Source organism: Xiphophorus couchianus, chromosome 19, assembly GCF_001444195.1.
Source record: "Xiphophorus couchianus chromosome 19, X_couchianus-1.0, whole genome shotgun sequence".
Taxonomy (NCBI): Eukaryota; Metazoa; Chordata; class Actinopteri; order Cyprinodontiformes; family Poeciliidae; genus Xiphophorus; species Xiphophorus couchianus.
Genome location: NC_040246.1, coordinates 14,505,795 through 14,529,023, shown reverse-complemented (window position 1 = coordinate 14,529,023; position 23,229 = coordinate 14,505,795). Strand labels below are relative to the sequence as shown.

The 23,229-nt window shown below is 38.8% G+C and overlaps 1 protein-coding gene across 2 annotated transcripts in view; it reads left to right on the top strand.

Moving 5' to 3' along the window:
* Positions 1 to 23,229, top strand: part of LOC114133995 (formin-1) — a 56,844-nt gene that overhangs the window by 10,106 nt on the left and 23,509 nt on the right. The window contains exons 1-9 of one of the 2 annotated variants that reach the window (XM_028000163.1): positions 2,342 to 4,535; positions 4,637 to 4,754; positions 6,148 to 6,209; positions 8,421 to 9,142; positions 12,318 to 12,459; positions 18,016 to 18,103; positions 21,508 to 21,569; positions 21,688 to 21,776; positions 23,017 to 23,146. In XM_028000163.1, the coding sequence (XP_027855964.1) occupies positions 2,889 to 4,535; positions 4,637 to 4,754; positions 6,148 to 6,209; positions 8,421 to 9,142; positions 12,318 to 12,459; positions 18,016 to 18,103; positions 21,508 to 21,569; positions 21,688 to 21,776; positions 23,017 to 23,146 (3,060 nt within the window). In that variant the 5' untranslated portion in view covers positions 2,342 to 2,888. Of the gene's footprint in view, positions 1 to 2,341; positions 4,536 to 4,636; positions 4,755 to 6,147; positions 6,210 to 8,420; positions 9,143 to 12,317; positions 12,460 to 18,015; positions 18,104 to 21,507; positions 21,570 to 21,687; positions 21,777 to 23,016; positions 23,147 to 23,229 lie in introns of those variants that run through there. The other variant, XM_028000164.1, reaches the window with a different exon arrangement.

The window sequence follows — 23,229 nt, the reverse complement described above, 5'->3', positions numbered from 1 at the left end:
TAATGTTATCCTTGTTGGTTTGAGTATTCATTATATTTCTCATATAAAGCTGCAAATTTACTCGTTGGACTTTACAAAGGTTAAATTGGGCCAGAAACCTCCACTCTAATCTGATGTACTACAAAAAACAATCAGGTGATTCCCACTATTTTGGGATTTATGTATACATAACACAATTGTCTAAAGAGGCTCATAAAAATGTTTCCCCACCTATTTATGTCTGTCCAGATTCCATCACGCTGTCTGTCTGACAACTCTCATTTGTGCGGCAGATGAAGTAGAATACCTGGGTGTGGATGTGGGCACATTTTTTGTGTTGTTAGAAAGGCTATGTATTGTTTTCCCTGAGACACCTGAACTGCCCTGACAGCGAACACAACTGCTTGACATACCAGTGCACACTGCATGATGTGCATGATTAGTGCAGAGTCAAGAAAGTCAGACATCTCAGATATTCAGCTGTGGAACAGGCTCTGCGATTTATTTGTACTACAACTGTGCATAAAATATCCTCCTGTATTTCAACAGAAGGATGCTCAAGAGGAGGGAGGAGATGACAACACCTGTCTGAAGCTTTTAAATGAATAGTATTACTTTTGACCTCTTGAGTCTCATATCAGTTTGTTTATCTTGCAAGAGGTACTGAAAACCATTTGTCCAATTAGAAATGGATCTAAACATAACTTGAGTAAACATAAAATGCCTTTCTAAATTATTCAATTTAGTAAGACTATCTGTGATTATCCAGGAGGTCACCAAGAAACCTGGAAAAAATCTGAAGGACTACAGATATAGCAAATACTCTGTGGTCTGACAACACAAAAGTGAAGCTATTTATTGATGAGGGAATCACATTATAACATGATGTAAAACTCAAAAAAGTCAATTTTTACATAATACTGCCCCTTTAATCTTGGTGCTGAAGGTGCAGTGCTGGAAAGAACTGGAGTTTCCTAAAGACACAGAGGCCCAATTTCAAAATGTTAAATTGCAAAGCCAAATTTCTTTAAAGTCATGTTTGATATATACAGCGTTTATATCAGCTGTTTGATATAAACAGCTGAAGGTAACGTAGTTACTTGATTGGGCTATAAAATGGCACTATGTGGCTGAAAAACATGTAATACTGCCTCTTTAATTTGATTAAAATGCTGTTCAGACCTCCAAAACCTACCAGTATGTCATAAATAAGACAATCCTACAAAAAAATAATAATTATTACTTCACAGTGGTGTGAAGGTTAGGGTAACCAGCAACCACAAACAGTTGGTGGCAGTCGGGTGGCACCACTGGTTTAGGGGGGGCATTTACTTTTTGCACTAAATGCCTAGTAGCTTTTTTCCTCCTAATTAATTATATAATTTGAAAACTTCTTCTCCCCTTTACTCGTGCTATATTTGTGTAAGATTAAAGTTTCTGTTTCTAATATATCCTCCAGGGGAATTTAGTGTTTAAACAATCTGCAGTATTTGTGGGGTTTTTTCACTATACTGTAAAGCTGTTTTTGCTGGGATACCATTGTTCATTGGTGATATGTTAATTTTTGTCTCATTGTTTAAAACATAAAAACCTTCCCAAAGCTTAACTTAAAGCATGGAGTTCCATTATGTAGCTCACTTTAGAATGTGCTAAGTCAGGCAGTTGCTTTCAGGAAGAGTGAGCTTTGGTTGCTAAAGGCAACCAAAGCTTTTAGCACCTTGTGACATTTAAAACTTTTAGTACCTTGTGACATATTCAATTAAACAATCCTGTCATATTGAAAGTAGTGATTTAAAATAAGCATAAGCTAAGAAAATTATTTAAAAACATCACTACATTCACATTTTTTCTACTTTTTTTTAACTTAAGTATATTTCAGTTAGCATGCTTACTGCAGTTAGTGCTAGCTTATCAGTTTTTTAAAGGTTCTTAAAAGCAGTTTCCTCACAGTTAAAATTGTATTCATCTTCTGAATGTTGTCAGTATGGAGAGCAGGTTCATCCTAAACGTGAAGGTAGGTGAGAAAACGTATCTATTTTTTCATCTGTGTTCAGCACTTGAGGCTTATGATCACATTTTAGCATATTAGCTTGAGCTGGCTGTGGCCAGCAGGCTGCTGCCTAATCACCTCATCTTAAGCCAAGTGTTGTACAAGCTCCCCACTTTAAAGTGTAGTGCTACTTTACAGAAATCTACACCTCTCTACCTGACTGCAGGCTGATACGTGCTTCTGCGCCTGCTCTGTTTGCCTCAAGGAAGTAGAGGTAATAAGACACCTGTTGTGCATGAGTATGCAGAATCCCTCCCAGGAAGGGAGGGGTTTAAAAAGAGGTGTTCCCAGACTGGATAGACCAGTAAAATTCCTTTTTGTTCCCAACGTGAGAATTTTTCTCACACAGTGGCACAAAAACTTTGACTGTAAACTGAGACAGACTCAAAATAGGAGCACCAGGACTCCACACTGCCACACAGGGAAGTACATCTTTCAACTTTATGGAATATATCGCTTCCTAAGAGTGGGGAATGCTTCTGTTTCAAGACAGGTGGACTCTGTTCTCCAACCATACCGGGTATATTACAGCGAGAAAGGTTTCCAGCCGTTGAACTGCTTGACTTCACTGGATGTGTCATGGAAATCTGCTGCTGGAGGAAAGTTAACTGTACTGCTGACAACGTACAGCAAGGAGTTGCCTTCACTTGACATTACGAAAAGCAGCTATACTGACCTGTAAAAGTGTCATTAAACCTTCTTCCAGGACAAGATTAGAGAAGTGTTAGAGGTCTATCCATACAAAGGCCGTTTGTTTCCTGAAACCATTAGAAGTGAAAGTGTGGCAGCTTGAATAAATACAGGTGGAAGGATAAATATTTTTAAGAGACACTGGGACTACAACTTATAGAAAGTACAAATGGAGAGTAAACATAGTAACTTGGATGAAGAAGGGAAGCAGCCTACTAGTTCCATTTTGAATGTGTTTAACAATTTATTTATACGGGATCATACTGCTACTTTGGATTCTCCTATGCCTGTTTTGACATCTTTCAAAGAGCTGCCAGATAGTGGAGCTGAAGTAGTAGAAGACTGTCAAAGTAATAGTGAAGGAGCACTTCAAGACGCTAAATCATCCATAAAAACTACTTGTGAACAAGTGAAAGGACCCCAAAAAGACTCAAATGAGTCTGAACTCGTTCAAGTCACAAGGGTGGAAACACATAGCGACACAGAAAATGAGGATGATGAGAAGCCAAAAAGCGGTATAGGTTTTTCTGAGAAAGATCCCTTATCTGAAGGCAAAAATGTTGTGAAGGGACAGGGGAAGGAAGATGAGCAACAAATACCTGTTTTAAGAACACACGGTTTTAGAGAAAGATCAACCATAGAGGCCATTTTATATTCTAGTAAGTTTGGTCGCAGAGATAAATCTAGCCCAGCAAAGGTATCATCAGTGTCCAAGCAGGAAGACGGAGGTAGTACTAAGAATAGCCATACTGCAGTGTCCGTTATTGGAGAATCTACTGAGGATAGTCCTAAATTGGATTCAGCAGCAGCATCAGTTGATGAAGAGTATGACAGCATAGATTGTTCTCAGCCTGTTCCTGTAATTTCTGGCAATAAAATATTAGAAGTATCCGCTCATGAAAAGGACAGGGTCTCTCCAAAAAAACTTACAGAAAACATAAAAGAAACTGAGGAGCCCCAACCTAATCAGATTCCTGAAAAAGTAATCCAGTCATCATCCAAACCAGAGGAACAACAAGAAACTTTTGGCCTGACTCTTTCAGAGCCTAAAATACCATCAGACTCTACTGGTAAAAGCCAGCCATCTGTCAGCTCATCTCCACATCAGACACTGGATTCAAAGATGCCGCAATCAAGCACTGCCTCACCAGTTTCATCTACTGCCACCCAATCCAAGGGTACAGCACTGTCCTCACCTCCTTCCTTCCAGATGCCAGCTCTGTTCAGTGGTTTGCGGGTACTAAAGAAAGGAGCAGTGGGGGATGACAGGGAGGTGGTGTCAGAGATCAAGCAAAGGGAGAAGGATGCTGATCTGGCCTTGCTCAGCCTCAAGAAGACTGTAAACAAAGCCAAGCTTTTCCCTGAACAGAAGATGTCCTCTGGTGTGAAAAAGCCGATTGAGTCCAAATTACTGGCAATGTCTAAAAGCACCACATTGGGACAGCTTTCTCAGCGACTCAAATTAGACAGTCATGATGACAGCAAAAAGTCTAATGATGGAAAGGAGGGGGATTTGGAGGGCAAAAAACATTTGGAAACTGGAGACGAAGATGAGGTTGCTGGGGAGGCAAACAACAGAACCGGAGTAGAAACTTTAAAGTCGCCACCAGAGAAAAAGAAAACCTCAGACCTGGCTTATGAAACTTTCAAAAATGTCTTTGGTCCTAAAAGTGTCAAAAAAGAAAAAGTTGAAGATATCGATCTTGGTGCAGTGAAAAGAAAATTAAAAAATAAGGATAAGGAAAATCTGCGGTTGATTTTTGAGAGAACTTCCAAATGTCCTGGAAAAGACATTACAATTTCTACAGAGACTACCGTATGTCCTCACTGTATTTAACTTTACTTTTTATCAAATTTTTTTCTGCCTTGCTCTTCAGAACAGCTTTATAAGGGCCTGTTGTATTTTTTTATATACAGACAGAGGTCTCTCCCACAGACAGCGAGGACCGGACTCCAGGTCGTCTGCAAGCTGTGTGGCCTCCGCCCAAACCTAAAGATGAGGAGGAGAAGGTTGGGCTGAAGTACACAGAGGCAGGTAAGACCTTAAGGCTTGTAGAGTTAGGCAACACTGCTTTTGTTTGCTTTTAAGATTAAGAATGCTGACAGTGGACCATGACATTTAAGCTCTAACATGGACACACCTCATACTGATTGGTTTTAGGAATAACATCCAGTAGAGCTACAATTAAAACATTTGAAGCAGTCTCATGCCTGGGTAATTAGAACCGATTGGTTCCTAAGAGCAAAACACTTTAAATGAAAATTTAGCCATCATTGTCTAATCCTTGAGCACTTTAAATGTCTTTGGCAAGTGGTAGAAAGCTTATAAAGAATCATTTGGAGGCTCAAAACATCATTAAAAATCCATTAAAGATCACACTGAGGTTGTTTTTGCTTTAACAGTGCCATTTCTGTGGTTGCTGCTACAGGACAGAACAATGGAGCCTATTTGAGTGGTGGTGGAATCAGTTTCTTTGGCCAAATAGGTTAAAAGCACACAGATTCAATTACACAGTAAAAAGTTTGCTATTAGGCTATGAGCATTAGTTGATTTGAAACAGACCACAGTGGCCCAATTGCTGCGTGGTGTTCTCTGTGGTGCTGATATTTCAGAAGAATAGAAATAATGTGATGTAGTGTAGTTTTCCAGATTGTACACGTTTTAAATCGAGACTGCTCCATGTAGATAAAAAATAGCACTTGGTTATTTATTAAAATCATCATTTATTTGCCTGATAACTGCAATTTTTATACACCATGTTATTGTGCAGATAAATATTAATATATAGATATGATCATTGACCCATTGTCATACGTTGCTTCATAGAAGATATATACATGAAGAGGATGAACTTCATTGTTAGTTGTTACAAATCGGGATTTTTAGATTGCATGTATATATTTGATACATGACGTACAGTATTTCCTTCCATTCTATCCATTCAAACTTAAAAGGAAGATGTTCACAAAAAGGTATTCTGCAGCACTATTTGAATCTAACTTCCCACGGTCTAATTATGACTTCTGGGAATGTTGGAAAGTCCTTCTTTTAATTTCCAGCTGAGAACTCAGATTTTCTGAGACACCATAAATGTTTTGCTTCATGTATTTATGAAGCAAAACATGAATACAACCAACCAGCTGTAAAGTGCCCTGGTTGGTTGAATTGTTTAAATCTCTATGCTGACAGTGATCTACCCATCTGTTGTCTCTTTTGCCTTTATTGAATGTCATCCCTGTGGTGTGGTGGCTCAATACATTACCATACAATTTGTAAACACAACTACTGTAATGAAACCAAAAGGAAAATATATTGTTAGTAGTCATGATTAGAAACATCAAACAGACATTCTCCCTTTGCATAGATGTGGCCACCAGAGTGTGCTTGTGTGTTTTATTAGATTTTTTTTGTCCTTGTCTGATTTTAGAGCACCAGGCTGCTCTCTTGCAGCTGAAAAGAGAGTGCAAGGAGGATCTGGAGAGGATGCATGTAAGTTGACATCATTACTGATAAAGATTTATAAATATACATTACGCACAGTGATACAGTTGTGTCAGGTATTTCTGTTTATTTTGATGAGTATAGATTACAACAGAAATGTATGTACTGCACACTATGTGCAGTCAATACTTAGTTGTGCTTCTTTACATAACTTACCACATCACTGTTGCGGTGTTAAGGTGTTGGGAAGACCAAGTCGCTTTGACAGCAATCTTCTGCTCGTCTGCTGTTGGGTCTAGTGTTAGTCCTTTCATTGTATTTAGGTCAGGTGAGTTTGCTCACCATTCAAGTACAGTAGTACCATGGACATTTAACTAGCACTGTTAGACTTGGCAGTGTGAGAAGATGCAAAGTCCATGAAGGTTGTCAGCAGAAGGAAGCAGGAAGTGCTGCAGGATTTTCTGATAGATGGCTGCATTGACTGTGGACTTGAAAACACACAGTAGGGGGTGCTGTGGTGGCACAAGGGTAAAGCATAACCTATGTATGGAGCCTTAGTCCTCAAGGCAGCTGTCACAGGTTCGAGTACCTGCCTGATGACCTTTGCCACATGTCTCCCCCCTCTCTCATTATTCACTTTCCTGCTTGACCACTCTCAAATAAAGGCCACTAGACCCAATAAAACCTTAAAAACAGAAAACACACATTAGGTAATCACTGGCAGATGACATGGCATTGCAAATTCACTGACTGCAGAAACTTCTCACTGGCCAGAAAACCACTTTTGCCTCTCCATTTTGGCATCCTGAATTCCAAGTAAAATCTGCTTTCATCTAAAAAGAGTTAGCAACAGTTCATAATGGTTCATATTGGTTTTGTGTAATTTTCATTTACATAAGACTAATATAGAAATATTATATTTACAATATTCTTTTTTTTATTACCTAAATCTTGGTGATTTAGGTAATAAATACAACACTACATATACAACACATAACTAAACACCAATTTTATTATGAACAGGAGAGTTAGTTTGCTGCAGATTTTTTGCAGCTTATCACTTTGACCACAAGATGGCGCTACGGGAGCATAAAATGTTAATGCGTTCAGTCCATAAAAAATATGTTTAGGGTGGCTTGGAAATTAAGTTTTCTCCAAGTGTCCTCAAAGACTTTTAAATGAGTGACCAAATAATCAATAATTGACCCATCAAGATATTTTAAACTTAAGACTAAATTCAGATGCATGTCTGTTTTGGAGAAACTTTATTGCTGGCAGTCTTGGTCCAGGCACTCCTTGCAAAAAGCGATGGTAAATTCCAGTGGGATTATCCTGCTAAAATAATGAGTCAAATAAAGTAAAATTATTGTTGCCTTTATTTTTTTATTTATGTTTTTGTTTTTGTATATTGATTGAAAATAAAGTTACAGTTAAAACAAACAACAAAAAAATAGGTAAAACCTTTATTAAAACCTGGGCCAGTTTATGTATAAAGATGTGTCATTTATTACCAGGGAGTCGTTGATCTTTTATGGAGTTCTCTTTTCTTTCTGGTTACACAGTTTTCTCTAAATTCCGTTAAAAATGTTAGAAATAATTAGACAAGTGTTTAGGGCTATAAAATGGAAACACCTGAACACTGTGTTCCCATTTTGCCAACTTAAATGAGGTTCTGCCATCTTTTTGAATTAGTTTCATTAATAAATTGCTTTAAGGGACACTGCCCCAAAAAGTCAGACCTAACATTTGGTTTATTCGTCAGTTTGCTGGAAGGCTTTATTTTATTGGCAAGTTTTTTTTTTCTTAGAGTTAAAGCTTTTGTAGAAAGGTGTATTCTCCAGTGAACTCACAACAGAGGGTGTGGTCACACTTAATTCTAAGGTGACAAGAGTTAATAAAGAACATGTTGAAATTTATTACCAAACCTTTTTTCTTTGAAATCATTGCTGTGGTGTAGCTGGTATGGCTTTCATTGTTTGACATGCAAAATGAAAAACTGGAGTTGCTAGATTTCTCTTGACTCCGAAGTTATTGTAAGAACAGAAAAACACTTAGCTGGGGAAAGTTTATAATTACATCATTGTTATTGTTCAGTCAAAGATTAATCTTTTTGAGGGCTCTTTTTGGAGTAATTATACACTGTAGTCTGAGTTCTGTCCAATAAAAACACTGTCTGCTCCTTGATACAGTTTTAGTACATGATAACTACAGTTTGGACCACTCTGTAATTGTTTTATGCCTGGCTTTCTGCTTTTACAGGCTGACTTTGAGCTTAAAATCTTCCAACTTCGAGGTGAGCATGCTGTCTCAATATCACAGCTGGAGGGAGCCCTTGCTAAGCTACGGAAGGAAAAGATGCACAGTGCAGGCCGGGATTATAGTCCTGTCTGCGATGTGGCTGTACCCAACTCAGAAGAGTTGACTCCTAAGACCAGTCGCACTGTGGGGATCCAGACTGACAGGGAGACCTTCATTAAGAGCCCAGAGGGGGATGAAGGAGGGCCCACTCAAAGCCCCAACCAGCAGCTGCGTAAAAAACTCAACTTGGACTCAGTCGGACTAAATGTCAAAGCCGAAGCAGGACCTCAACCTTCTGGACCTCCTCCTCCCCCTCCAGCTCTGCCACAGAACCTTTCAGGACCACCACCTCCCCCTCCTCCACCGCCTCTTCCAGGCTTGCCAATACCACCACCACCTCCTCTCCCCTTCCCAGGCCACACTGGAGGGCCACCTCCACCGCCTCCACCACCTCCTCCTCCAGGGGGTGGTCCACCTCCCCCTCTTCCTCCCCCTCCTCCTCCTGGCATACCTGGAGGTGGTCCACCTCCCCCTCCACCTCCTCCAGGCTGCGGACCTCCACCTCCTCCCTCATTGGGGGGGTTTAGCCTGAAAGTTGAGGCTGCCCCGAGGAAACCTGCCATTGAGCCTGCCTGTCCCATGAAACCTCTGTATTGGACCAGGATTCAAATACAGGAAAACACGTATGTAAATTTACTGACGTCTTCTTTTTTTTTTTTTTTTTTTACAAATGTATTCAAAAGCAAAACAAAAGAAGCAGCATAAACACACCATGTTGCACACTGCCCTGTAGCACTCATTTAATCCTTGAACTTTTCCCACATTTGGTCAAATTACAACCTCGGTGTATGTGATGACTTTGTATGACTGACCAAAGACAAATAGTGCTTAGCTGTGAAGTGGAAGGAAAATGGGCTGCATATGTGTGCAGTCCTTTTTACTCAAATACCTTTAAATAAAAAATCTTTCTAAAGTTATGTAATTGGTAAACAAATTCCAGCAGACTGTTTAAAATCACAGAACATTCATGTTTTAGCATGGTTCAAACCTAAATCCAAATGAGTACCTGTGGCAAGACCTGAAAGTTGACGTTCATGGATGCTCTCTGGCCAATCGTAAGCTCTTCAAAGCTGGTTGAGTCATGCAAGGTGGTTTTACAGAGTCTTGAACAGGGGGGTCTGAAAACAAATTCATATTAACCTCAATTGATTTGTAGCCTGGTCTACCTCAAAATGATGTGCAACATTAAGTTGGAGAAAATGCTTCAGATGTATTAATGACTTTGCAAGACACTGTAGGCAACACCAGATTTGATTGCAGATATCAGCTTTGTCCTGCGCAGAGTGGTTCAGATATTCTGGTCAGTTTTAATGGGTTACATAAAAAGGTCCTAAGCATTCAGAGATATAGTTGTTCCTCCACGCTCCTGCATTTAAGGGTTCTGTTGAGATACTCAGTAACAGTTAATTGAGTCATTCAGACCATTTGCAGTCACTGTGATTGTTGCCTGAGTGTTCTAGTCTTCAAAGTTTATGGCCTTGTATTTCCACGGTTGGATTAGTGGGGGAAAGCTGAACTGTGGTTCTCTCGCAGGTCCTCAGCTGTGTCAGAGGGCTGCTTGTTGCCCAACAACAGATTCATGTGGGCTATAAATCAAACTGTAAAAAGACAAGTTAAGGAGCATTAAATGGGTCAGGTGTTTAACTACAGCTGGATTAGGTCAGTTAATGGTGTGAGGGTCTTTGGTATAAGGAAGAAGCAATGTCTAAACAGTTGGCAGTTTGCAGGACAGACTTTTCTTGTAAGAAACATAAGCAAAGCTTTGTTTCGGTTTTAAATTGACACACATTTTGTACAATTCAGCTGAAAAAGAAGAAAATTTACCCATGAGGGAAAAAAACTGCAGCAACCTGCTTTCGTAAGGGTGCTCACCCTAATTGGTAGGAATACCCTTTGATTCACTTTAAGCATTGATTCTTCTTGAGTTTACACCTCCCATTAAATACAATAAGGCTAATGAATCTGAAATAGTCAGATTTTAGTATTTAAATCATCTTTGCTCACTTGGATGTCTTTGCCATAAAACCATTTCCAACTTTGGAGCTCATTGATAGAGATGGATCCTTAAAAATATGTTTGGAAAGATGCAAAAGCTGCTCAGCTATTGTAAGGAAGACTGCATTGCTGTAAGAATAAGGCCATTGGTAATTGGAAAATGTACAAAGATTTTTTTGACATACTATTGAACTTTATTGTTTTTTTTTAACTGTACCTTTTTATCTTGATTTTTATTTTAGATCTGATTTCTTGCAATCAGTAACAAGCTTCACAGTTGAAGTAAAATAACTTTTAAATTTAAAAAATGCAAGGAACATTGCATACTATGTTGTATTATTATATATATGATGGCACAGTTCATCAATGATTACAGAAAAGACAATTTTCCAAAATGGTTTAAAACACAAGGGAGAAGCTGTTCAAGGTGGCTGACAAGTGGCCGACAGAAACTTTGCAGGAGCTGTAGGACTTTCCAAGAAGGACTGGTAGTGTTCTACATCTCCTAAATTCTCAATTTGTTTGTACTAAGGAATAGAGTTCCAAGACAGAAGTGTTTCTTCCAAAGAAAACTTCCAGGCTTGTGTAAAACTTCCAATAACCTTGTGGAAGAATGCACTATATTTTGAAGGAAGCAAACTTGAACTTACTTGACTCTACTAGAATGTTGAATGCTGAAATTAAAACTTACAGTGTTTCACCAGTATATCAGTTGGTGAAACACGGATTCTGCTCACTTTGCCACCACTTGCTGTTTATTTTATTTTTTTTGTTTATCTTTCCCTTAATAAGCTTGTAGTTACATTATCTAGGACATTGGTCACAAAATACAAAATGTAATGGCTCTAAAACCTGGAATTTTAACAGGAGTGAGTACTCTTAAGAGCCACTGTCTTAAATGTATTTACAAATTATAATGCATGAAGGTCTTGTTTGGGTCTTGGTTGCAGTTTTCTTTATTCGTCTACTCTGCTTCAGAGTTAATAGTTCCTTTGTTTATGCAAGTTGAGAATGGAGAACGAAACCAACACAGTAGCATCATGTTCTGAACAGAAACCCTTTCGTAAGATTTTTCTTTTTACTCCAAGAAACCAACAGACACTTTTTTTTTTTTTTGCAGTTTAAACTCTGATAACCCTCGTGTTAATGCCTTGTTTCCAGATTTACTTTCACTCTCTAAATATGACTTGACAGATGAGCCACAATGACCTTTAAGAGGAACAGCAATGTGTGAGAAGATAGTAGAAAATTATGAGCATCAACATTCCAAGCACTTTGTTTAGATTAGGCTCATTTAATTTCAAAGCTGTTGATTGGGCTGTTGATGTCTGACTTTGTGGAGAAAAGCAAAGCCAGATGCGAGCAAAGATATGTTTGCAAGAACAACACACTGAACATCTTCTTGACTTTAACCACCTTTTGTTTCTGTCTGTTTGTTTCTTTCCTTCCCTTGTAACTCAGCAACTTCCAAAAACAGAAAGTTTTTCTCCCAATTTTTTTTTGTCCTTGTGGGAAACGATCCCATAATACAGAAACAAGTGTGCCTGAAACGTTTGTTATTTTTATCACCTAGCTCATAAACATCTCTTTTGAAAGTGGAGATTGCAGAAACTCCTGCCAAGTTTTTGTCGGCCTGCGAAATGGAAAATGGAAAACAGGTCAAATAAACATTAAATGAGTTTCCACAATTTTGTTAAACTCAAGTAACCTTTTTGCCTGCCTGCCTGCTGTCACAGCTGCTGTGTTTAAATGTTTTGCACCTTGTAACTTAACTTTTGATGTCTTATTTGTTTTAAAAAATAGCAACAACACACTGTGGGATTCTCTAAAAGAGCCTGACATCGTCAACACTAACGAGTTTGAGGATCTTTTCTCCAAGACCACAGTCAAGCAGAAGAAGAAGCCCTTGTCAGACACCTATGAAAAGAAAACCAAAGCCAAGAAGGTACGTTCTGTTCCACAACTCCTGGGCTCTGTTTTCATCTGTTGTTATTAAGCCCTCTAACGCTTAGTGCCTTTCAAAAGTATTTTGTCATATTTTTTCTCGTTTCAGCCATTAGCCTCCTTTGTACATCTCGAAACTGACATTCATGCTTAAGATCATATCAATCAATCAATCAATCAAATTTTATTTGTATAGCACATTTCAGCAGCAAGACATTTCAAAGTGTTTTACATCATTACAAACACAGAATCACAATGCAATATAGAATCAATAATCAAAACAAAGCATTAAGTCAAGTTCCATCCATAAATTTGTAATTGATTACATTTCAAATACAATTCTAAACAGGTGGGTTTTTAGTTGAGATTTAAAAGAAGTCAGTGTTTCAGCTGTTTCTTTTAGCGAGCAAATTATTGCCACAGATTCTCAGTTAGATGTAGGCTGACTTTGACTGGGCCATTCTGACATTGCAGTTAATATTATTGAAAAATAACCTCAGTTTGTTTAGATGATAGGCCATGTTTTGCAGTTTGACTCTACAATACATTAGGTGACCTCTGAAGTTGACTAGTTGCATTGGGGTTTTAGATATTTTAGAATAAAATAGGCTGATCACAATTGCATGCTAAGATTTTCAGATTTTTAATTGTAAAAACATTTGAAAACCATGAAGCTGTTTCCTTTTTCCTATTCACACCTATTTTTGTTTTGATTGTTCACATAAAATCGCATGAAAGATTGCGTTATATGACTGTGCAGTGAAAGAATGTGGAAAGGTTTAAGAATGTTTTTTGCAAAGCAGCAATTCATTAGTTTGGAGGCAGTTTTTGCCTGCAAACTGCCTCCTGTAATTGCCTAGTTTTGCTTTGGACCAGCTGATCATGATGCACATGACAGTAGTGGAGACAGGTTTTCTTATTCTAATTCCTCTTGTGTAACCTTAAGCGAAACATAGTAATTCAAGAAAAACCAAGATAGATGTATGTTTGCTGGATCGATCCTTGATCTTGGTGTCTTGTCCAATGATGCAACTCTGCACTACTCCTAGAGCCAGCTCTGTGTCAGCGTCCTTTCTGCCCTGTGGTCCTCTCTGTTGGCGTCCAAGCAGTTAAAAATCAGTTGCTGACCCAGACTGGCCCTCTAAATCCATACACATCCTCTATTCTGATCAATTTGTGAAGGCTCCACTTTGCTCCAGCTAATGTGTGTGTTTGTGTGTGTCTCTCCATCCAGTCTGGTCACTCAAACTGTCCACATTTGATCCAACTCAGACAACTGTCTCCTCTCCTTGCTTACGTCAGCTTGGTGGAGTTATAACCACTTTTATGGAAACTGTTGATACCAATTTATATAGTTCAAAAATAAACCCCAGCTGTGTTTATTGTTAAAAAGAACTTTGGCACACTGGCCAGGTTATCCGTGTTTAAACATTTTATTTCGGAAACCTGTTTTACATTTTAGATTTTAAAAGTAATCTCTGTGTCTGTGATTGTAGTCCAAGTCTAGGATTAATGATGAAAACAGAACCCATGAAGCCGTAGTTGGAAGTTCAGCTTATTGGAAAGCTCGCCATAGTAATAGAGACTTCTTACTTGATCTTTGATACCCTGCAAGTTTATACTGATGATGATGACAGCTTCCAAAACGTTCAGCTTTTGAACATTGAGGGATCGAGGGGGAGTCGACGACAGTGAGGCTAAAATCTAGCTGCTTCTGAGCTGAGAGTGACTATAACAGAGGTAAACACTACAGGTAATTAGGCAAAAAAAAAATCAAAGTTTATGATTTATGGAAAGATGCACAAAAACTAGACTTTACAGAATGGCAGAGTCTTTTGGTTGCACATATTTCTGGTACTAGGAATATTATTATTTATAAATTTATTTATTATTTTGACATCTTTCTATGCAAATTATATCATCCTTATTTATTATCCCTAGAGATCAAACAAATCTATGAAATTGCTTTAATATTCAATAGATTAATTTTTCTTCAGAGCTGTTTCAAAACAGCTAGCATGTTGTGAAATAAACCAGACCACAATAAAAATGAAAAACATGCTCTGTTCAGAGTTTTATGATAGATATCTGATCTCCAGTTTTTCAATCTCACCTTTCAATTGACATCTTAATTTCTTTAATTTATTTTATTTTAATTTATCTTGACATCTCTTTAAAAGCTTTTCCTTAATAAGACATAAGAGCTATTACTTACTTTTCTCCCAAGACCTTCTGCTTTGATCAAGTACTGAAAATATAATTTAGCAGCAGAAGCAACTTCACACTGTGTCAGAAAGAACAGTTTGTGTAAAACAAGGTAAAAATTCAACCTTTGTATTCAGGAGGGGAACAACATTTTTTATTAAATCAAAAATTTTTATACCTGACAATGCTGGCAATACCTTCTATATTTTAATACTTAACTTTTTAAGTTAATCTGTGTCTGGAAATGTCTCAGTAACTCGTAAAATCCAATTTTTCTTAATAAAAATGGTATTAAAGACAGGCCCATTTCCTTTAGCCATTTTTCAAAATGGAAAAGACAAGAAACTTCCTATATACTGTAAGTGAGAAAGTCCTGATGTGTGAAATTATACTAAACCAATAAAAATGTATTTATTGAAACTTCACCAGAGATGCTAATAATAGCAGGGAGTGCATTATATATTTTTGTAAAGGTTTCATTTAGAAACTAGTTGATCACAAACTCATATCAAATCACCTCCAAATATTGTAACAGTTAAAATTTGTTATTTAAGTTATTGAAATGGTAAATAACTTAAATAACATTTTACCATTTACAATTTAATTCATCAACGTTTGCTGATTCAATAACAGACAAACACTTTAAGAGGTAATATTGCTGCTATAACCTTTTTATTCCATTGAATGTTGCCAATAAAACTTTTAAAAAAAAATTCCAAACTGTAGCAGTCCTTTTCTTGGACTGTGTCTCAAATGGTTAATCCATCTTTCAGCAGCAGCACTGTGGATGGTAGAGTTTTCACTCTGCAGAATCTGACCAGACAGTGAACCACATCCCCCTGAATGACTACCAATACCAGTCAACTCACACACAGACTACCTGCCTCTTGTCTGCGTCTGCACGCACTTAAATGTTTAATGCCGCCAGTAATTCTGTGTTTGTGAGTCCAAAAGGAGATTCGGATCACCTTTATGCCAGTTTTCCTGCATTGTTTTTTGAATATGCATTAACCTGCAAATGTTTTAGTGCAGGTATTTGGGCTTATGTGCGTCATGACAGCAGTTCCTCACAAACTATTATGCAGTTGATCAGAAAGTGTTGCCAGATCATGCAAACTCCGCAGCCTGGGGCTCTGAAACAGCGAGAGGCGATGAGTGGTTGGGGATCGGAATGTGTGTGTGCATTATGCATATGAGCCACTTCCCCAATTCCCAACAACTGCACATGCCAAAAAGTTGAAAACAGGGGGATACGGCCGATGCTTACGTGTGTGTGAGTTAATGTTTATCATATGTGCCATTTAAAAAAAGAAGAAAAAAATCAAAGCTGTTGTTTACTCTGAAGCCATTCACCCTCTGTTAATTAGCATATCAAAGCCAGGGGGTGACATGGAGGAGACCTCTCCCGCCAGAACAGACTGGACCGAACTGGACTGGACCTGGGGTGTAATTGTACGCACATGGCTTCCTCAGTGGAAGAAAAATAAAAACCGGGCACCTATTTGAAAGATGGGCCGCAAAAGGCATGTCTGTGCATTCTTTAAGGATGAGGAATTCGGGAGAGATGGATAAAGATGAGAAAAACTATCCAAGCTGAACTTGCTTTTGGGTTTTTCTACGTGTCAGTAAACACACTGTTCTATACACACATAAATCAAAGCTGTATCAGGTTTATATGCGGTTGAGCTCCTTAAACAAACAGCTGCTTTACCCCGTTTTATAATTTATGAGCAATCATTTTACGTTTATTGAAAACATATTTGTAGTGCAGGCTATGACGTGAGAGAGTGTGCGTAAGATTATCACTGCTGTCAGAGGGAGGAGGGTCCTGATGGGAAATGTTGATCTAGTTGTTAATATAACTTATGCTTCTAATCAAATATTCGGGTAGTTAGTCAGTCTGGTTTCTTAACCAGTGTAAACTATCTGTTTTCCTCTGAATCTGTATCAAGAACAGCCTCAACATAAAGTACCTGCTTTGCCTCAAACTTCTCAGTGTCTCCATTTATCAGCTTATTTTTTTTTTTTAGGCTGCTCACTTTTTCATTCTGTAAAATCCAGGGTGAAGGACATCTTTCAGTCCTTTTTTTGTCCACAGGAGGGAGCCATTAGCTCTTGCTGTCTACCTGTCTCAACATCAGCATCGTCTAGCTCTCTCTTCCTCAATAAGTAAACATCCAGCATCAGTTGTCTTTACTCATTGAAGTTCTTATCTGATTTTAGTGGTTGCCTGTCCAAAGTGGTTAATTAGAGGTCTTGCGAAGGCCTAGTAGTCAGTTGTTCCAGCTTGAACAGTGTGGGAGATCCCTGGTGATCCAGGTAACAGAGCTGGAAGCAGCATGGCACCCACTAACGCCTTGTAATGCAATACCCACTTCTAAGGCTTCTGTTCTGCAGCTCCTACAGGACAGCCCAGTAGCCGACAACGCCATAATACCTAATGAAGAAGCCTGAAACATTAACTTTTAGAGCAGGGCTTTACCTTGCCAAAACTTTCTCTGCCTTTATGGCTAATTCAGTCATTAGTAATTGTGACCATCTGTAGGCACAAATAAAAATCCTGTGAATTTATAGTTTGTTATAAAAGCCCTGCTTCTCTTCGCCTTCTCTTCTAAACTGTCCTTTTATGGTGCCACTTTTCCCTTTGTACTTTCACTGCCACTTGATATTTTTTGATCAATCCTTACATGTGTTCCTAGGTAAACTTGAGACTGAGAATTTTTTTTTCTTTTGAACAAATGTGAGTTTTCTGTGATAGAATTAGTTCTGTTTTTGTATCATTATGATGTGCTAAATGAGCCCTGTTTGCCAAGTTTGGTTATTGGGGTCTGTTACAGATAAGTTGCTGGCTGCTTAGTAGAGATACAGCGATCAGAAATATTTCGCTAAGTTTCAGTTTCTGTAAAGCTTTGGCCAGCCAGTGCTGATTGAAGTAAACTGTTTCTCTTTAAAAGCAGTAATGTAAGATTTTATTAGGATAGCATTCAAAATAGCTTTCCTGGAATGTGTGGTCAACAATTAAAAATTATGTTAGTGCAATTAACATAGTTGGCCGATATCTGGGTATATTCTTACTTCTTAGTTTTACTTGGGTTTTGGTCATACAATTCTGAACACCATCATACCTTTTTAATGACATGTGAACACATATTCAACATTCATAATTTTCTTTAGATTAACTTTAGCTTTTGTCTCAGTTTCTTCTTTGTGAATGCACAGCAGAACTAAACATCAACGTGAATGTGAAGAAATTAATTAAGCAACTTGTTTGGAACTGTAAGTTTGCTTTCCTGACATATGCTTCACACCAAATTAAGAGCGCAACAGTGTTAACAACATTCTGTTTGCCTAGATCATTAAGCTGCTGGATGGGAAGCGTTCTCAAGCAGTTGGCATCCTCATATCGAGCCTCCATCTGGAAATGAAGGACATTCAGCAAGGTGAGCAATACTCTCTCCATATGTTTGACATTTTTTGTTTCTCATTTCCAGTACAGCCCTGATTTAATTCAAGGAAGAACCTCTTTGATTTAGACTCAGCTGTTACAAGCCAAATTTAGTTTCCTATTAAACGATAAACTGAGGATGACTCCTGATGAAATGCAGACAGAGTTATTTTTGGAGATGAGATACTGGGAACCCTCCAGTAGAGGATAAATTCCTCTCTCTTGACAGCAGCTAATTTGTAACTTGAGACACTTCTTTCAGATTAATTTGTGACTTAAGTGGAGCTTGGCTGATTTTTCCAGTTACCGCAGTGGGAAAAGAAGGAAAAAAAAGCTGTGATTTGTCTAAATGAAAGCTGGTTATAGTGGGATGAAAGCTCTCCTGCACTGGTTAAAATCAAATTGCCCTCAACTTCATTTAAAAAACTGCACAGATTGATTGTAGGCTCAGTTGATCTGTGGAAAATGTAGGATATGTGTGTGTGGGTGTAAACACATATTGTGTGTGTTGGGGACATTGTAGATGGGCCAGGAATCAGTCGTGTCCTGGGACTGTGGCGGAGAGTTCCTGCCGCCTGCTAGTCTGAGCATGCGGCCAGCAGATCTGTTTATTGTAGCCAGTGATGGTTTCCACAAGCCTAATGGGACTGACACCCCACTAATGATCTGAGCATGTACAAAACCACCTTCTACAGTTTGCAGACACTGTGCTACCACATAAAACTGCCTCAGACACAAGGCAAACAGCACATACACTACTACAACCATCTTGTTTAGATTTTTGTTTCCTTTCCCCCCTCAGTCACTTTTCCCTTCTGCAGTGTCGTTGGGTGGAAAATGTTCATTCCCACCCAGCATGAGGTGGCTTCTTTGTGCCTTAATGGGAGGTGAATGTGAAATGGACAATTTGAATTTGATAATTAAGGATAGTGCCTTAAAAGGCACTTCTAAAGGCAACCTGCCTCCTCTTTGTTGCCAAATTAAAAGGACATGCTACATATAATGCAATTACAACTACAAGGGAGTAAGAAGGAAAGGCAACACAGTGGTTAAGAGAAAGGAGGGGGGTCTTAGGTACTAGTTGAAATGACTTGGAGAGGTGCGGGGGGGCACCTCAAGGGCCACCATGGTTCAAGGGCAAGGGAAGGTTCTCCCCCACACCGCACCTCGCCGCACGCACACAAAAACATACGCACGCAGGAGTGAAAAGTGGAAGGAGAGGGTGTGAGGCCGTTGGCAGGCCGGCTTTGATCTGTCGCTGTGGAGAGATATCCGGCTCCCCTCGGATCAGAGTGCTCCTGTGCACACTGGGGCAGGCCCCCCTTTGGTGTGTGATTGACGGCTGCATGGCTGAGGGACTGAATAATCCACTCTAATAAGATGTAGGAAATGGACCTCCAGCGTTTTCTCTGATCCAGTGTGTGGGACCACATTGACAGCTTCTCTGCTGCAGACCAGCTGCAAACCAGAGTGTGAAGTGTTAGCTTGCTAGCTTAAATTTAGTGTGTGACTGCAGAGATGGGGACAGTGCGGCTGGAAGTAGGGGAAAAAAAATTAATTGCCACTATTGCATTTTGTGTATGTCTATCCTTGGCAGCTTAAATTTTGGGAATGGCAGGAATATTAGGTTGAGAAGCAAAATCAATTATTCATCTTTTAATGGCCAATTTCTCCATATTAAGTGAAAAAAAACTGAAGTTGTGGAGTTCTTCAGAAAAGAACATTTTTGTTTGGATGGTGGAAACTTAATTGCTAGTAATTAAGTCTCAGTTTATTGGAGCCTGTTGACTTTAAGCACCCTTATACCAAATAATCTAAAAAGTGTGACTTGCATTTGTAATCATCCCCTGAGTCAGCACTTGCACAGTAATTAGAGGTGCAAGTCATTTTTGGTTTGTCTCTACCAGCTTTCCAGAGACTGAAATGTGAGGTTGCATCAGGAGTTTTTGTGAACATCAAAAGGCAATTTGACTTAGGTTTGGCCTTTGACTAGGCCAATCTAACACATGCTTTGATCTAAACCATTTTATTATAGCTCTGACTATATGTTTTGCACCATCGTTCGGATGTAGGGGGGAGACTTCTGCCACAGGTTCAAATTCTATAAAGTCTTTAGCGTGTTTAATTTCCAGGATAGCCTTGTGTTTGACTCCATCCATCCGACCAAATCTGACCAGTTTCTCTGTGCTTGTTAAAGGCAAGCATCCAACACCATGATGCAGCCCAAATTACCTGTTATTAATAGGATGGCATGATGTACACAATTAAGTTTTCACCACAAATAGCATTTTGGATGTAGGCTGAAAAGTTCAGTTTTGGCTCATTCTGATTAGAACACCGTCTTCCACGTGTTTTTATATTCACTACTTGCCTTCACAGGATTTCTGAAGAATATTTGCTGATATTGATTTTAGTTAGAGGTATCAGTAAAAGGAGATGAATACAAATTAGTAAAACATTTTTTTAATGAAGATTATTATACAGTTTGTCCCTGCACTTAACAATTGTTCACTACTTTGGTTTGGTCTGTCACATAAAAATTCCAGTAAAACAGATTGTGGTGCTAACATGACTAACTGGAAAAAATGCATGCTGTTACAAGTCACTATACAATCAACATTATTTTTTTAAACTAAATTCAATTAAAGGCCCTCAATGACTGTTACTGTCAGTCATTGACTGTCAGTGGAGTATTTGTTCATATTATGTTGATCTTCTCTATCACAAGCTGGGGACAACTTCCAGAGTTGGTGTAACATAACTTTCCCTTATTCTGTTGTTCCACTTTTGACTTTTAGGACCAGAATAAAAGTAAAAGCATGCACACAAAGTTGGACACACTCAGTAGGATGCTTGTGTCTTAGCTGACCTTTTTCTGCCCCCATTTATAATCATTAGTTAGCTTCTAGCTGTGCTGGCTATGCCTATGGGTGCAAAGGTCAAACAGTTTTCAAGCTTCTTTTTTCAGACACATACCCAGGGTCTTCTTCCACTCATTTGCCAGCAATGGTCAAGAAAAGTAGAGCGGTTCTTCAGTCCTGGCCCACCATCTGTGGTCTCTGTAAACCACATAAGATTCCAGTTGTATAATTCATCTAGTAAATTATGCATTTAAGGGGAAAAAAAGAACAAGTAGCATTCTGGTTTCAGTTAAATACCCCTTTTTATCCTTTTTCATTTTTTTTTTGTTTTTTCCAGACACATATATGGATTCTTTCATTGTGTTTATCCAAATTTAATGATGTTTAATCTAACTTTCAACAGTATTACAGACCTATCATCAGATTATTTGTCTTTTTCTTCACTGTCAGTACTCAAACAGCAGCACATGTGAGCCAAGATTTTACCCATTTATAAGAGAGATTGCTTCAAATTTATGTCCTTCTCTGTCTTCACCAGCTGTTCTTAATGTGGACAACTCCGTGGTGGATTTGGAGACCATTGAAGCTCTGTATGAAAATGTAAGAAGTTGCGTGATTAACATAGCAATATGAGAAAGTTAAAACTGTAAAGCAATATATATATAAGCATTACTCAAGTATTTAGTTTTAATGAATGATACCTTCCTTCTTCTAACAGAGGGCCACCAGTGATGAGATTGACAGGATCCTAAAACATTATGAGACTTCCAAAGAAGATGAAGTGAAACTTCTGGACAAACCTGAACAGTAAGAGTATTTCTACCATTTTTGTATGTACTTCAGTGTAATATATGTGAAAGGAGTCCTTAGTATTTTAGTATGTGCACTTGGAGTAGCATAATAAGCCAGGCAGCTTATAATAAGCAATGCTTCTATTTGAGTTTTGCTGTCAGGGTCTAAATTTCTGGTTTTTGTGAAGCCCTGACCTACCCATGTTGATTTCTATTTAAGACATATAAAAGAAGCAGCCTTTAAATATATTTATAATTAACGGCCAGATTTAGCATCACACGTTGGTGTTGCAGAACAGTTGCTGTGCAGGAGGGTTGCACTTATTTTACTAAGACAAAATTATTACAGACTTGACATTTTATATTCGCAGCTGAAGATTGCTATTTCTTCAATAGCAGTCTTGTGTGTAACTCTCTACCTTAACTTCAGTTGGCCAACATTTTTAAATCAAACAAATTCCATCATACACAAAGATAGAAAGCTCAGATTTTTGAAACAGAGAGACCCTGCTGTATTTTCTTCAGTCTTGCTGGTTTCTGCTGAAAGTCTTGCTCTCGCTCGCTTTGTCACAGCCTGAAAGACATGTCTTGACTTGACTAGAGAGTAATTTAATTTAATTCGACCTGCTGGTCACTCCTCAGGGTCTAGAAATCATCAGACTGGTCACTAACCAAATTCTCACATAACACTGAAGTAATTTTTATATTTGCTTAAAGTCAGCCCTAAAACTAAAAGACATTAATGGAGGATGCTTTAGGATTTCCGACTGGGATTAAGTAGCCTCGGTCCGTTAACAAGACTTGGATCTAGTGGTGCCGCTTAGCCTGGCCTTCCCTTGTCCATGTTTGACCGAAGCTGTCACTATGGCTGCCTGAGTCATCCTTACTCAGTGTCTGCCTTCATCGGCCGGCACTAATCACACAGGATGTTACCTCTCCGCTCCCCTCCAACACGGCACTGTTTACATAAGTCGTCTTGCATCAGGCCAGAACTACCTTTGATCACTCTCCATGCACCGCTCATTGCTCTCCCTCCACCCGACCCCCTTGGACCTTTCAAACCCAGCAGAGCAGCACCACTCATGACTATCATCTGCCTGCTTGCCTATGAACAGCAACATTGACTCAGAAGGCCTGTGTGGAGAAGCTTGGCCTGCCAAGGCCCCAGAATAGTTCTTCCTGTTAGACATTTTGTTTAATTCTGCCATAACACATCAAACCCTATTCCTCCTCCCCCCACTTTTTTTGTTTTCCAGGTTTCTTTACGAGCTCTCCCTGATTCCTGACTTTTCAGGCAGAGCTCACTCCATGATCTTCCAGTCAGTATTCCTCGATACCATCTCCTCCTTACGTAGCAAGGTGGAAATTATCTCCAACGTCTGCAAAGTAAGAGCATCACACCAGCAAGTGCTGTCTCAAAAGATGTCGTTCAGCATCATAAAGGGTTACTAAACTGAAAAATCCATGTG